At 40.3% G+C, this 15377-nt stretch overlaps 1 protein-coding gene across 1 annotated transcript in view; it reads right to left on the bottom strand.

The window, feature by feature from the left end:
• The window catches only part of ZNF654 (zinc finger protein 654), a 153821-nt gene that overhangs the window by 64185 nt on the left and 74259 nt on the right, over positions 1-15377 (bottom strand). The window contains exons 5-6 of the mRNA XM_053706032.1: positions 10047-10249; positions 8948-9087 (exon numbers count right to left, since the gene is read on the bottom strand). Of these exons, the coding sequence (XP_053562007.1) occupies positions 8948-9087; positions 10047-10249 (343 nt within the window). The remainder of the gene's footprint in view (positions 1-8947; positions 9088-10046; positions 10250-15377) is intronic.

Here is a 15377-nt window from a genome sequence, read left to right as displayed (position 1 = left end):
TAGCAAAACACGTAGGAGCGCCAGTCTAAAGAAAAGCAAGACTTACCTCCGCCGGGGCAACAACTGACCCTGGCCCCGAGGGTTGAACAGCAGACAATATGGAAAATATAAAGGCGGTAGCGCCATCGATATAGCCATGTGGAATCGTGCCGTAACCTATGGAGGAAACAAGCCACCTTCCGGAGAAGGATAAACAGTGTTCGGGAAACCTGATTGCGTAGCAACAGAAGGTTCTAGGGCGCGCACCTCGCGGGATACTGAATCCCCAAGGGTGGATTGCTCAGCGGACTCTAAGTTCACCAATTTCCGGAGAGCAGAGCACTAAAAAGCGGCAATCGGAACTTAACTGATGGGCATGGATCACCCGGGCCCTTTCATATTCTTTGCAAGAAGTAGAATCTGATTCAGAGACATCTGTCTCCAAAAAAATAATAATTCAGAATACTCCATAACTTGGAGATCGTAAATATGGACAGAAAATAAACGGCACCTTACACCCCCCAATGGCTGGGGCACTCACCACCTACTATGACCCAGACTCTAGCAAAAACAGACTCTTACCTGTCACCACACAGTCAGAAGCCTGGTCACAAGGTGCACCGTGCAGTCTAAGAAAAAGCACGCCAGTCCGCAAAAAAACACGCAGCCTTCAATAAAGGCCTATGTTCTGAAAAAGCCACAAGCCCAAATATCACTACACATTAGCAGACCGAAACACAAACATGATTAAAGTCCCTCCCGCCGTTCAATAACCCCCCTCAGGAGATATTAACCATTAAGATAAAAGGAGTCCCACTGAGACCCTGTCTGTTTCTTCATACATTACATTTCCACATTAAAAAATAAACCAAAACGATCTTACCGGAATCTATGCCATGCAACAGGAACACGGCCCTTCAAGTGTGACAGATGATAGCATCGCTTCTGACATGGACTTGAGAGAATATTAATTTAGTGCAGATCTTTTACAATGTAATGGATATATAGTATGCTTCGATAAAAATAAATAAAAAAACAAAAAAAACGTATGCATCCTAGGAAGTAACACATCAAAATGTGTTTGTCCACAATAGCTAGTCGTTTTTTGTGTGAGTATGCTTTATAACAAAACACTTGTAAAATGTTTAAGGTTTTCTGCTCTTTTCATATTACTTGATTAAACACATGCCCAACAAACCAAGTGAAAGAGTTAATATAAATCAAACACAGGAACCAGCTAGATTAATTTTAAAAAAAAGTCAACAAATAGACATACATTAAGGGACATTAAACACCTAATGAATATTGCTGAAACCTACTTTTTCTTATAAATAAAAATAAAATAATCAATGCTGTTTATTTTATCTGTTCCTCTTACCCCAAACTTTTCAAAGGGATTGTTTTGAAATACAGTGTTGAGCCAGTGTCAAATTTCCTATGCAAGCTGCCATATTGTAGCGTGCTTTACAGGGCTCAGCAGTCACATGATACAGCATATTGGCTGTTACATACAGTACTTAGAGAAATATAACATTGACAATAACAGTGCCTGAACGCACTGCTTAGAGCAGAAAACTTGTGGAGTTTCAAAAAAATATAAATGTGTGTTGGGAAGTTAAAAAACACAATTTATGCTTACCTGATAAATTTATTTCTCTTGTGGTGTATCCAGTCCACGGATCATCAATTACTTGTGGGATATTCTCATTCCCAACAGGAAGTTGCAAGAGGACACCCACAGCAGAGCTGTAATATAGCTCCTCCCCTGTCATAGCCAGTCATTCGACCGAAAACAAGTCGAGAAAGGAGGAACCATAGGGTGCAGTGGTTACTGTAGTTTAAATTTAAAAATTACCTGCCCTAAAATGACAGGGCGGGCCGTGGATTGGATACACCACAAGAGAAATAAATTTATCAGGTAAGCATAAATTGTGTTTTCTCTTGTAAGGTGTATCCAGTCCACGGATCATCCATTACTTGTGGGATACCAATACCAAAGCTAAAGTACACGGATGAAGGGAGGGACAAGGCAGGAACTTAAATGGAAGGAACCACTGCCTGTAAAACCTGTCTCCAAAATATAGCCTCCGAAGAAGCAAAAGTATCAAATTTGTAAAATTTTTAAAAAGTATGAAGCGAAGACCAAGTCGCCGCCTTGCAAATCTGTTTCAACAGAAGCCTCATTTTTAAAAGCCCAAGTGGAAGCCACAGCTCTAGTGGAATGAGCTGTAATCCTTTCAGGAGGCTGCTGGTCAGCAGTCTCATAGGCTAAACAGATTATGCTTCTTAGCCAAAAAGAAAGAGGTTGCCGAAGCCTTTTGACCTCTCCTCTGTCCAAAGTAGACAACAAACAAAGCAGATGTTTGACGAAAATCTTTAGTAGCTTGTAAGTAAAACTTTAAAGCACGGACCACGTCCAGATTGTGTAATAGATGTTCCTTCTTCAAAGAAGGATTAGGACACAAGGATGGAACAACAATCTCTTGATTGATATTCTTGTTAGATACCACCTTAGGTAAGAACCCAGGTTTGGTACGCAGGACTACCTTATCCGTATGAAAAATCAGATAAGGAGAATCACATTGTAAGGCAGATAGCTCAGAGACTCTACGAGCCGCGGAAATAGCTACCTAAAAAAGAACTTTCCAAGACAAAAGTTTGATATCTATGGAATGAAGAGGTTCAAACGGAACTCCTTGAAGAACCAAATTTAAGCTCCATGGTGGAGCAACAGGTTTAAACACAGGCTTGATTCTAACTAAAGCCTGACAAAATGCCTGAACGTCTGGAACATCTGCCAGACGCTTGTGCAAAAGAATAGACAGAGCAGAAATCTGTCCCTTTAAGGAACTAGCTGACAATCCTTTTTCCAAACCTTCTTGGAGAAAAGATAATATCCTGGGAATCCTGACCTTACTCCATGAGTAACCCTTGGATTCACACCAATAAGATATTTATGCCATATCTTATGGAAAATTTTCCTGGTGACAGGCTTTCGTGCCTGTATTAAGGTATCAATAACTTACTCGGACAAGCCACGTTTTGATAAAATCAAGCGTTCAATCTCCAGGCACTCAGCCTCAGAGAAATTAGATTTGGATGGTTGAAAGGACCCTGAAGGAGAAGGTCCTGTCTCAGAGGCAGAGACCATGGTGAAAAGGATGACATGTCCACTACATCTGCATACCAGGTCCTGCGTGGCCACGCAGGTGCTATCAGAATCACCAATGCTCTCTCCTGCTTGATCTTGGCAATCAGTCGAGGGAGCAGAGGAAACGGTGGAAACACATAAGCCAGGTTGAAAGACCAGGGCGGTGCTAGAGCATCTATCAGTGTCGCCTTGGGATCCCTGGACCTGGATCCGTAACACGGAAGCTTGGCGTTCTGGCGAGACGCCATGAGATCCAGTTCTGGTTTGCCCCAATGATGAATCAGTTGTGCAAAAACCTCCGGATGGAGTTCCCACTCTCCCGGATGAAAAGTCTGACGACTTAGAAAATCCGCCTCCCAGTTCTCTACACCTGGGATATGGATAGCTGATAGGTGGCAAGAGTGAATCTCTGCCCAGCGAATTATTTTTGAAACTTCCAACATCGCTAGGGAACTTCTTGTTCCCTCTTGATGGTTGATGTAAGCTACAGTCGTGATGTTGTCCGATTGATATCAGATGTACCTCAGAGTTGCTAACTGAGGCCAATCGTGAAGAGCATTGAATATCGCTCTTAGTTCCAGAATATTTATTGGAAGGAGAGACTCCTCCTGAGTCCACGATCCCTGAGCCTTCAGGGAATTCCAGACTGAACCCCAACCTAGAAGGCTGGCATCTGTTACAATTGTCCAATCTGGCCTGCGAAAGGTCATACCTTTGGACAGATGGACCCGAGATAGCCACCAGAGAAGAGAATCCCTGGTCTCTTGGTCCAGATTCAGTTGAGGGGACAAATCTGTGTAATCCCCGTTCCACTGACTGAGCATGCATAGTTGCAGCGGTCTGAGATGTAAGCGTGCAAACGGCACTATGTCCATTGCCGCTACCATTAAGCCAATTACTTCCATACACTGAGCCACCGAAGGGCGCGGAATGGAATGAAGAACCTGGCAGGAATTTAGAAGCCTTGATAACCTGGACTCAGTCAGGTAAATTTTCATTTTTACAGAATCTATCAGAGTCCCTAGAAAGGAAACTCTTGTGAGTGGGGATAGAGAACTCTTTTCCTCGTTCACTTTCCACCCATGCGACCTCAGAAATGCCAGTACTACGTCCGTATGAGACTTGGCAATTTGGAAGTTTGACGCCTGTATCAGGATGTCGTCTAAATAAGGGGCTACTGCTATGCCCCGCGGCCTTAGGACCGCCAGAAGCGACCCTAGAACCGTTGTAAAGATTCTTGGGGCTGTAGCTAATCCAAAGGGAAGAGCTACAAACTGGTAATGCCTGTCTAGAAAGGCAAACCTGAGAAACCGATGATGATCTTTAGATCCAAAATTGGTCTGAAGGTTCCCTCTTTTTTTGGGAACCACAGACAGATGTGAGTAAAAACCCTGTCCCTGTTCCTCCTTTGGAACTGGATGGATCACTCCCATAACTAGGAGGTCTCGTACACAGTGTAAGAATGCCTCTCTCTTTATCTGGTTTGCAGATAATTGTGAAAGGTGAAGTCTCCCTTTTGGGGGGGAAGCTTTGAAGTCCAGGAGATATCCCTGGGATATAATTTCCAACGCCCAGGGATCCTGAACATCTCTTGCCCATGCCTGGGCGAAGAGTGAAAGTCTGCCCCCTACTAGATCCGTTACCGGATAGGGGGCCGTTCCTTCATGCTGTCTTAGAGGCCGCAGCAGGCTTTTTGGCCTGCTTACCTTTTTTCCAGGTCTGGTTTGGTCTCCAGACAGTCTTGGATTGAGCAAAAGTTCCATCTTGTTTAGCATTAGAGGAAGTTGATGCCGCACCTGCCTCGAAGTTTTGAAAGGCACGAAAATTAGACTGTTTGGCCCTAAATTTGGACCTGTCCTGAGGCATGACCTTTTCCTCCAGTGATATCAGCAATAATCTCCTTCAAACCAGGCCCGAATAGGGTCTGCCCCTTGAAGGGAATGTTAAGCAGCTTAGATTTTGAAGTCACGTCAGCTGACCATGATTTAAGCCATAGCGCTCTGCGCGCCTGTATAGCAAAACCAGAATTCTTAGCCGTTAGTTTAGTCAAATGAACAATGGCATCAGAAACAAAAGAATTGGCTAGCTTAAGTGCTCTAAGTTTGCCAAGTATGTCATCCAATGGAGTCGCTACCTGTAAAGCCTCTTCCAGAGACTCAAACCAGTACGCCGCAGCAGCAGTGACAGGGGCAATGCATGCAAGGGGCTGTAGGATAAAACCTTGTTGAATAAATATTTTCTTAAGGTAACCTAATTTTTTATCCATTGGATCTGAAAAAGCACAACTGTCCTCGACAGGGATAGTAGTACTTTAGAATTAGAGGTTATGGGGGGATAATTGGAGTTAAATAACAGAAATGGTCCCTTATATTAGAATTACAACATATATATATGTACCTATATGTTATATAAAATATTACCAAATGGGATCCATTTCTGGTGTGGGATCTCAGGAAGCAGAACTAAACAACTAGAAAAACTAATTGTATAAGGAATACAATAGGATTCACAGCAGAGATTACCACAGATTTAGAATCATATAGACTCCAAATAGAGGATTCAGATAAGGATTATATCAAATATTTAAAATGTTCCATATCATTCATACCTTAATATCTTTATTAATATACCTAGGAACCAACATTCACACAAAAGTAGCAAAGAAAAAGTTAAAAACACTTAAACCCAGTCTTAAATAATTAATATGCTGAGAGATCATATAGTTACCAAGTGCCTGCTGGCCAATATCTAAAGTAAGCTAAGCCCTTACAATCCGAGGGCTGATTAACTTTTAACTTATATTCTAAGCAGGCACCAAAAGAGCAATTATTTGAAAACAATGTCAGTTAGACAAGGGTAAGCAAGTTAAAAAACGGCAGACAGGAGAGACAGAGCTACTCCTGCTGGACCCCTGACCCCTTCTGTGAAACGCGCGTCAGGGGTCCAGCAGGAGTAGCTCTGTCTCTCCTGTCTGCCGTTTTTTAACTTGCTTACCCTTGTCTAACTGACATTGTTTTCAAATAATTGCTCTTTTGGTGCCTGCTTAAAATATAAGTTAAAAGTTAATCAGCCCTCGGATTGTAAGGGCTTAGCTTACTTTAGATATTGGCCAGCAGGCACTTGGTAACTATATGATCTCTCAGCATATTAATTATTTAAGACTGGGTTTAAGTGTTTTTAACTTTTTCTTCGCTACTTTTGTGTGAATGTTGCTTCCTAGGTATATTAATAAAGATATTAAGGTATGAATGATATGGAACATTTTAAATATTTGATATAATCCTTATCTGAATCCTCTATTTGGAGTCTATATGATACTAAATCAGTGGTAATCTCTGCTGTGAATCCTATTGTATTCCTTATACAATTAGTTTTTCTAGTTGTTTAGGGATAGTAGTACGCTTTGCTAGAGTAGAAACTGCTCCCTCCACCTTAGGGACTGTCTGCCATAAGTCCCATGTGGTGGCGTCTATTGGAAACATTTTTCTAAAAATAGGAGGGGGAGAGAACGGCACACCTGGTCTATCCCATTCCTTATTAATAATTTCTGTAAACCTTTTAGGTATTGGAAAAACATCAGTATACACCGGCACTGCAAAGTATTTATCCAGTCTACACAATTTCTCTGGCACTGCAATGGTATCACAGTCATTCAGAGCAGCTAAAACCTCCCTAAGCAACACGCAGAGGTGTTCCAGCTTAAATTTAAATGTAGAAATATCAGAATCAGGTATCTTTCCTGAGTCATTAACATCACCCACAGACTGAAGCTCTCCTTCCTCAGCTTCTGCATATTGTGAGGGAGATCAGACATGGTTCTTAAAGCGTCAGTATGCTCTGCACCTCGTCTCACCCCAGAGCTATCTTGCTTACCTCTAAATTCAGGTAGTCTGGCTAATACCGCTGACAGTGTATTATCCATGACTGCCGCCATGTCCTGTAAAGTAAACGCTATGGGCGCCCTAGATGTACTTGGCGCCATTTGAGCGGGAGTCCCTTGAGCGGGAGTCAAAGGGTCTGACACGTGGGGAGAGTTAGTCGGCATAACTTTCCCCTCGTCAGATTCCTCTGGTGATAAATTTTTTAAAGACAGAATATGATCTTTATTGCATAAAGTGAAATCAGTACATTTGGTACACATTCTAAGAGGGGGTTCCACCATGGCTTTTAAACATAATGAACAAGGAGTTTCCTCTATGTCAGACATGTTTATACAGACTAGCAATGAGACTAGCAAGCTTGGAAAACACTTTAAATCAAGTTAACAAGCAAATATAAAAAAAACGGTACTGTGCCTTTAAAAGAAACAATTTGTCAGAATTTGAAAAACAGTGAAAAAATGCAGTAAATCAAACTAAATTTTTACAGTGTATGTAATAGGCTAGCAGAGCATTGCACCCACTTGCAAATGGATGATTAACCCCTTAGTTCAAAACCGGATAAAAAAAAACGAAATAGTTTTTTTAACAGTCACAACCAACTGCCACAGCTTTCTGTGGCCCTACCTTCCCCAATAAACGACTTTGGAAAGCCTTTGGGCCCTTTAGAGATGTCCTATAGCATTCAGAGGGCCTTTGAGGGTACTGGATGTCTTAGTTTGTAATTTTAACTGCACAAAAAAAAAAAAAAGTTAAAATAGGCCCCTCCCACTCATACTACAACAGTGGAAAGCCTCAGGAAACTGTTTCTATGCAAAATTTAAGCCAGCCATGTAAACTAGGCCCCAATAAAGTCTTATCACCAAAGCATATATAAAAACGATTAAACATGCCAGCAAACATTTTATATTGCAATATCATAAGGGTATTACCCCTGGGAGTAAGCATGATACCAGTCGTTATTAAATCACTGTATTCAGGCTTAACTTACATTAATCCGGTATCAGCAGCATTTTCTAGTGTTTTCCATCTCTAGAAAAAATTATAACTGCACATACCTCATAGCAGAGTAAACTGCACGCCATTCTCTCGCTGAAGTTACCTCATCTGTGTAATCCCCTCAGACATATATGAGAACAGCAATGGATCTTAGTTACAACCTGCTAAGATCATAGAAACCTCAGGCAGATTCTTCTTCTATTTACTGCCTGAGATAAAATAGCACAACTACGGTACTATTTAAAAATAAACTTTTGATTGAAGAAAATAAACTAGCTATATTTAACCACTCTCTCTTACGACCTCCTTGCTTGTTGAGAGTTGCAAGAGAATGACTGGCTATGACAGTTAGGGGAGGAGCTATATTACAGCTCTGCTGTGGGTGTCCTCTTGCAACTTCCTGTTGGGAATGAGAATATCCCACAAGTAATGGATGATCCGTGGACTGGATACACCTTACAAGAGAAACATAAGTAATGCACTTAGCATTTGCTGCATAATGTGTATTATATACAATAGACTGGCAAATTAAATCTATTTACACCCTGACTGAGAAATAAATGTGTCTCACTGCAGCTCACACGCTGCAGGCAAATGTTATATTTCTCTAAGTACTGTATGTAACAGCCAATATGCTGTGTCATGTGACTACTGAGCCCTGTAACGCACGCTACAATATGGCAGCTTACATAGGAAATTTGGCACTGGCTCAACACTATTTCAAAACAATCCCTTTGAAAAGTTTGGGGTAAGAGGAACAGATAAAATAAACAACAGTGATTATTTTATTTTTATTTATAAGAAAAAGTAGGTTTTGGGGATTATTAGAAGACAAGTGTTAAGGGTCCCTTTAAGATATCTGTAGAGTAGTATAGGAAATAACTAGCAAGAATGAGGTTCAGATCTGGCTTTATACATTTGTGTAGTGTCACACACTTACCAAACACAATACATGTCTCCACTTTGTAACTGTGTTATGAGGAATGCTTCACTTAACTGTAATGCCAAAGCAGTTTTTCCTTCATTTTCAGTGTTGCAGATAATTTTCACTCCATCACCAATGTCTATTCTCAGCACATGCTAACAAAAAACAAAGATAAAAACAATGTAAATATGTTCATGAGAATTAAAAATGACCATCATGCAAATTAAACGTTAATGATCAAGACAAAGCTTGCAATTTTAAACAAATTTAAAATTTACTTCTGTCAAATTTGATTAATTCTCTTAAGTGTTTTTTTTTGTTGAAGAGTAAACCTAGGTAGGTTCTGAAGCAGTTTTACACTACTGAAACGTAGCTGAACACACTGCACAAGTCAATGAAAAGGAATATATGTGCAGTCACCAGCAATGCATTCTTGCTCCTCAGCCTACATAGGTTTGCTGTTAAACAAAGGATTAAAAAAAAAAAAAAAAAAAAAAAAAAAAAAGGAGTACAATGCTAATTTAATCAAAAGTATATTGAAAAGTTGTTTAAAACAGCATGCGCTATCTGAATCATGAACATTTAATTTTCACTTTATTGGAAATACTCCATAAAAATGAAAAGCAATCCCCAAATATGCAGCCCTAATGTGTGTACAACACTATTTTCTATCCAGACAAATCATCTTCAACTAACAAAACTGTGTACTATGTTAAAATGGATATATATATTTTACAATTTTTATTTTTGAAAAGTTAAAAACTCTATAGTTTTGATAGCTTTTATTATTTCCCAACAATGGAAAGTATGTTCTCTTGAATCCAAATAATGTATCCAGCACTGGTAAACCAATTAGCTGTATGCGTATAAAACAATCTTTGCACAATGATAATGTTTTTATCTCTAGTTTGGCAGACTACTGAAAGAATCATGACATTTTCAGCCATACACCTTCAAAGATATGGTGAAGCCTGCAGAAAAGGCAGTAGTGCCTGGCTACTGGAATACAAACAACATTTTATTTAATGGGGAAATGAATTTAATCTATTAGTTATGACGTGCATCACTTGTTGTAATCTTAAGGTTTTTAGAAACACAAACAATAAAATCAAACCTCTTGCAGTAGCTGCTCTGTTAATCGAGTAATATGAAGACACATAAAATAAGCTTGATGGTAGTACAGATTTTTACTGACTTCAGGATGACTTAAACAAGTTGTGATTAGGGCCATTGCTTCTGGAATGCGCTCACACGCAATGAGGTATCTGACACGCAATTCGATAAAGAGATGATGTTCCGATTTTAGATATTTATCCACTGCAAAACAAAAAAAACAACATAATTTATGTAAGAACTTACCTGATAAAATCATTTCTTTCATATTAGCAAGAGTCCATGAGCTAGTGACGTATGGGATATACATTCCTACCAGGAGGGGCAAAGTTTCCCAAACCTTAAAATGCCTATAAATACACCCCTCACCACACCCACAATTCAGTTTAGCGAATAGCCAAGAAGTGGGGTGATAAGAAAGGAGCGAAAGCATAAAAAAAAAAAGGAATTGGAATAATTGTGCTTTATACAAAAAAATCATAACCACCACAAAAAAGGGTGGGCCTCATGGACTCTTGCTAATATGAAAGAAATGAATTTATCAGGTAAGTTCTTACATAAATTATGTTTTCTTTCATGTAATTAGCAAGAGTCCATGAGCTAGTGACGTATGGGATAATAAATACCCAAGATGTGGAACTTCCACGCAAGAGTCACTAGAGAGGGAGGGATAAAATAAAGACAGCCAATTCCGCTGAAAAATTAATCCACTACCCAAATCAAAAAAAGTTTAAATTTTTATAATGAAAAAAACTGAAATTATAAGCAGAAGAATCAAACAGACAGCTGCCTGAAGTACCATTCTACCAAAAACTGCTTCTAAAGAATAGAAAACATCAAAATGGTAGAACATAGTAAAAGTATGCAAAGAAGACCAAGTCATTGCTTTGCAAATCTGATCAACAGAAGCTTCATTCTTAAAAAGCCCAGGAAGTAGAAACTTACCTAGTAGAATGAGCCGTAATCCTCCGAGGCGGGAATCCACCAGACTCCAAGCAAGCATGATGAATCAAAAATTTAAAATAAATGGCAGAAGCTTTTTGACCTTCCTAAAGCCAGAAAAGATAAAAAATAGACTAGAAGTCGTTCTGAAATCTGAATAGCTTCAACATAGAATTTCAAAAACTCTTACCATATCAAAAGAAAGTAAGAATCTCACCAAAGAAGTCTTAGGAAAACAATAATTCCTCCCTAATGTTTGTTAGAATTTACAACTTTAGGTAAAAATTGAAATGAGGACAGCAAAAACCACCTTATCGTGATGAAAAAAAAAAAAACAGAAAAAAGATTCACAAGATAGAACAGATAATTCAAAAACTGTTCTAGCTGAAGAGATGTCCAAAAAGAACAATACCTTCCATGAAATTAATTAATGTCCAGAGCAAGCATATGCTCAAATAGAAGAGCCTGAAAAACCTTCAGAACTAAATTAAGACTCCAAGGAGGAGAAATTGGCTTAATGACAGGTTTGATACAAATCAAAACCTGAACAAAATGATGAATATCAGGAAGTAACACTGCCTTATCCTGATGAAAAATCAGAAAAGGATATTCACAAAAAAGAGCAGATAACTCAAAAACTCTTCTAGCAGAAGAAATAACCAAAAGGAACAATACTTTTCCAAGAAAGTAATTAATGTTCAGAGAATGCATAGTTTCAAACGGAGGAGCCTGTAAAGCCCTCAGCACCAAATTGAGACTCCAACCTAGTCTAGTAAATTTTGTCCCTTTAACAATGCTAAAATAAATCATTATCTGATACTTGAACTTAAAGTAAACAGAAAAAAATGAAGCAATTGCAACATCATCCAAATAAATCACAGGTCCAAGAAAAGTACCTGAAACTAAATAATTTTCCATAAATAAGATACAACCATCTAAGGAAAAACATAATTTATGCTTACCTGATAAATTCCTTTCTTCTGTTGTGTGATCAGTCCACGGTTCATCATTACTTCTGGGATATAACTCCTCCCCAACAGGAAATGCAAGAGGATTCACCCAGCAGAGCTACATATAGCTCCTCCCCTCTACGTCACTCCCAGTCATTCGACCAAGAATCAACGAGAAAGGAGAAACCAAGGGTGAAGTGGTGACTGGAGTATAATTTAAAAGATATTTACCTGCCTTAAAAAACAGGGCGGGCCGTGGACTGATCACACAACAGAAGAAAGGAATTTATCAGGTAAGCATAAATTATGTTTTCTTCTGTTATGTGTGATCAGTCCACGGGTCATCATTACTTCTGGGATACCAATACCAAAGCAAAAGTACACGGATGACGGGAGGGATAGGCAGGCTCATTATACAGAAGGAACCACTGCCTGAAGAACCTTTCTCCCAAAAATAGCCTCCGAAGAAGCAAAAGTGTCAAATTTGTAAAATTTGGAAAAAGTATGAAGCGAAGACCAAGTTGCAGCCTTGCAAATCTGTTCAACAGAGGCCTCATTCTTAAAGGCCCAAGTGGAAGCCACAGCTCTAGTAGAATGAGCTGTAATTCTTTCAGGAGGCTGCTGTCCAGCAGTCTCATAGGCTAAACGAATTATGCTACGAAGCCAGAAGGAGAGAGAGGTAGCCGAAGCCTTATGACCTCTCCTCTGACCAGAGTACACGACAAACAGGGAAGACGTTTGTCGAAAATCCTTAGTTGCCTGCAAGTAGAACTTGAGGGCACGAACTACATCCAGATTGTGTAGAAGACGTTCCTTCTTTGAAGAAGGATTCGGGCACAGGGAAGGCACTACGATCTCTTGATTGATGTTCCTGTTAGTGACTACCTTAGTTAAGAACCCAGGTTTTGTACGCAGAACTACCTTATCTGAATGAAAAATCAAATAAGGAGAATCACAATGTAAAGCTGATAACTCAGAGACTCTCCGAGCCGAAGAAATAGCCATTAAAAATAACACTTTCCAAGATAACAACTTTATATCAATGGAATGAAGGGGTTCAAACGGAACTCCTTGTAGAACGTTAAGAACAAGGTTTAAACTCCATGGCGGAGCAACAGTTTTAAACACAGGCTTGATCCTAGCTAAAGCCTGACAAAAGGCCTGGACGTCTGGATTTTCTGACAGACGCCTGTGTAACAAGATGGACAGAGCTGAGATCTGTCCCTTTAATGAACTAGCCGAGAAACCCTTTTCTAAACCTTCTTGTAGAAAGGACAATATCCTAGGAATCCTAACCTTACTCCAGGAGTAACCTCTGGATTCGCACCAGTATAGGTATTTACGCCATATCTTATGGTAAATCCTTCTGGTAACAGGCTTCCTAGCCTGTATCAGGGTATCAATTTGATGTTTGAATGGACCCTGTATCAGAAGGTCCTGTCTTAGAGGTAGAGACCAAGGCGGACAGGATGACATGTCCACTAGATCTGCATACCAAGTCCTGCGTGGCCATGCAGGCGCTATTAGAATCACTGATGCTCTCTCCTGTTTGATTTTGGCAATCAATCGAGGAAGCAGCGGGAAGGGTGGAAACACATAAGCTATCCCGAAGTTCCAAGGTGCTGTCAAAGCATCTATCAGAACCGCTCCCGGATCCCTGGATCTGGACCCGTAGCGAGGAAGTTTGGCGTTCTGGCGAGACGCCATGAGATCTATCTTTGGTTTGCCCCAACTTCGAAGTATTTGGGCAAAGACCTCCGGATGAAGTTCCCACTCCCCCGGATGAAAAGTCTGGCGACTCAGGAAATCCGCCTCCCAGTTCTCCACTCCCGGGATGTGGATTGCTGACAGGTGGCAAGAGTGGGACTCTGCCCAGCGAATTATCTTTGATACTTCCATCATTGCTAGGGAGCTTCTTGTCCCTCCTTGATGGTTGATGTAAGCTACAGTCGTGATGTTGTCCGACTGAAACCTGATGAACCCCCGAGTTTTTAACTGGGGCCAAGCCAGAAGGGCATTGAGAACTGCTCTCAATTCCAGAATGTTTATTGGCAGGAGACTTTCCTCCTGATTCCATTGTCCCTGAGCCTTCAGAGAATTCCAGACAGCGCCCCAACCTAGTAGGCTGGCGTCTGTTGTTACAATTGTCCAGTCCGGCCTGCTGAATGGCATCCCCCTGGACAGATGTGGCCGAGAAAGCCACCATAGAAGAGAGTTTCTGGTCTCTTGATCCAGATTCAGAGTAGGGGACAAGTCTGAGTAATCCCCATTCCACTGACTCAGCATGCACAATTGCAGCGGTCTGAGATGTAGGCGTGCAAAGGGTACTATGTCCATTGCTGCTACCATTAAGCCGATCACCTCCATGCATTGAGCTACTGACGGGAGTTGAATGGAATGAAGGACACGGCATGCATTTAGAAGCTTTGTTAATCTGTCTTCTGTCAGATAAATCTTCATTTCTACAGAATCTATAAGAGTCCCCAAGAATGGAACTCTTGTGAGAGGAAAGAGAGAACTCTTCTTTTCGTTCACTTTCCATCCATGCGACCTTAGGAGATGAACCGGATCATGTAGGAAATACAAGAGTAACTGACTGGAAATTTTTGATGCGTAGCAAAGAGCGCCAAAAACGGCCCCTCCCCCTCACACACAGCAGTGAGAGAGAAACGAAACTGTCACAATTAAAACAAGCAAACTGCCAAGTGGAAAAATAATGCCCAAACATTTATTCACTCAGTACCTCAGAAAATGCAAACGATTCTACATTCCAGCAAAAACGTTTAACATAATAAATACCTATTAAAAGGTTTAATGTACTTTTAACAGAGTAATTCCAGTGGATACCATCCCCAGAATACTGAAGTGTAGAGTATACATACATGTCATTATAACGGTATGGCAGGATTTTCTCATCAATTCCATTCAGAAAATAAAAACTGCTACATACCTCAATGCAGATTCAACTGCCCGCTGTCCCCTGATCTGAAGCTTTTACCTCCCTCAGATGGCCGAGAAACAGCAATATGATCTTAACTACTCCGGTTAAAATCATAGTAAAAAACTCTGGTAGATTCTTCTTCAAACTCTGCCAGAGAGGTAATAACACGCTCCGGTGCTATTGTAAAATAACAAACTTTTGATTGAAGTTATAAAAACTAAGTATAATCACCATAGTCCTCTCACACATCCTATCTAGTCGTTGGGTGCAAGAGAATGACTGGGAGTGACGTAGAGGGGAGGAGCTATATGTAGCTCTGCTGGGTGAATCCTCTTGCATTTCCTGTTGGGGAGGAGTTATATCCCAGAAGTAATGATGACCCGTGGACTGATCACACATAACAGAAGAAATACTATTTTGCTATAGAAACAATAGCATAATTAGTAGGAGTAGAGATAGCCCCAATAAATTGGAGAACCCTCCAAATTGAATTTAACTG

Source organism: Bombina bombina, chromosome 3, assembly GCF_027579735.1.
Source record: "Bombina bombina isolate aBomBom1 chromosome 3, aBomBom1.pri, whole genome shotgun sequence".
Taxonomy (NCBI): Eukaryota; Metazoa; Chordata; class Amphibia; order Anura; family Bombinatoridae; genus Bombina; species Bombina bombina.
Note: the sequence above shows the minus strand (reverse complement) of the source record. Positions and strands in the feature narration are given on the sequence as shown.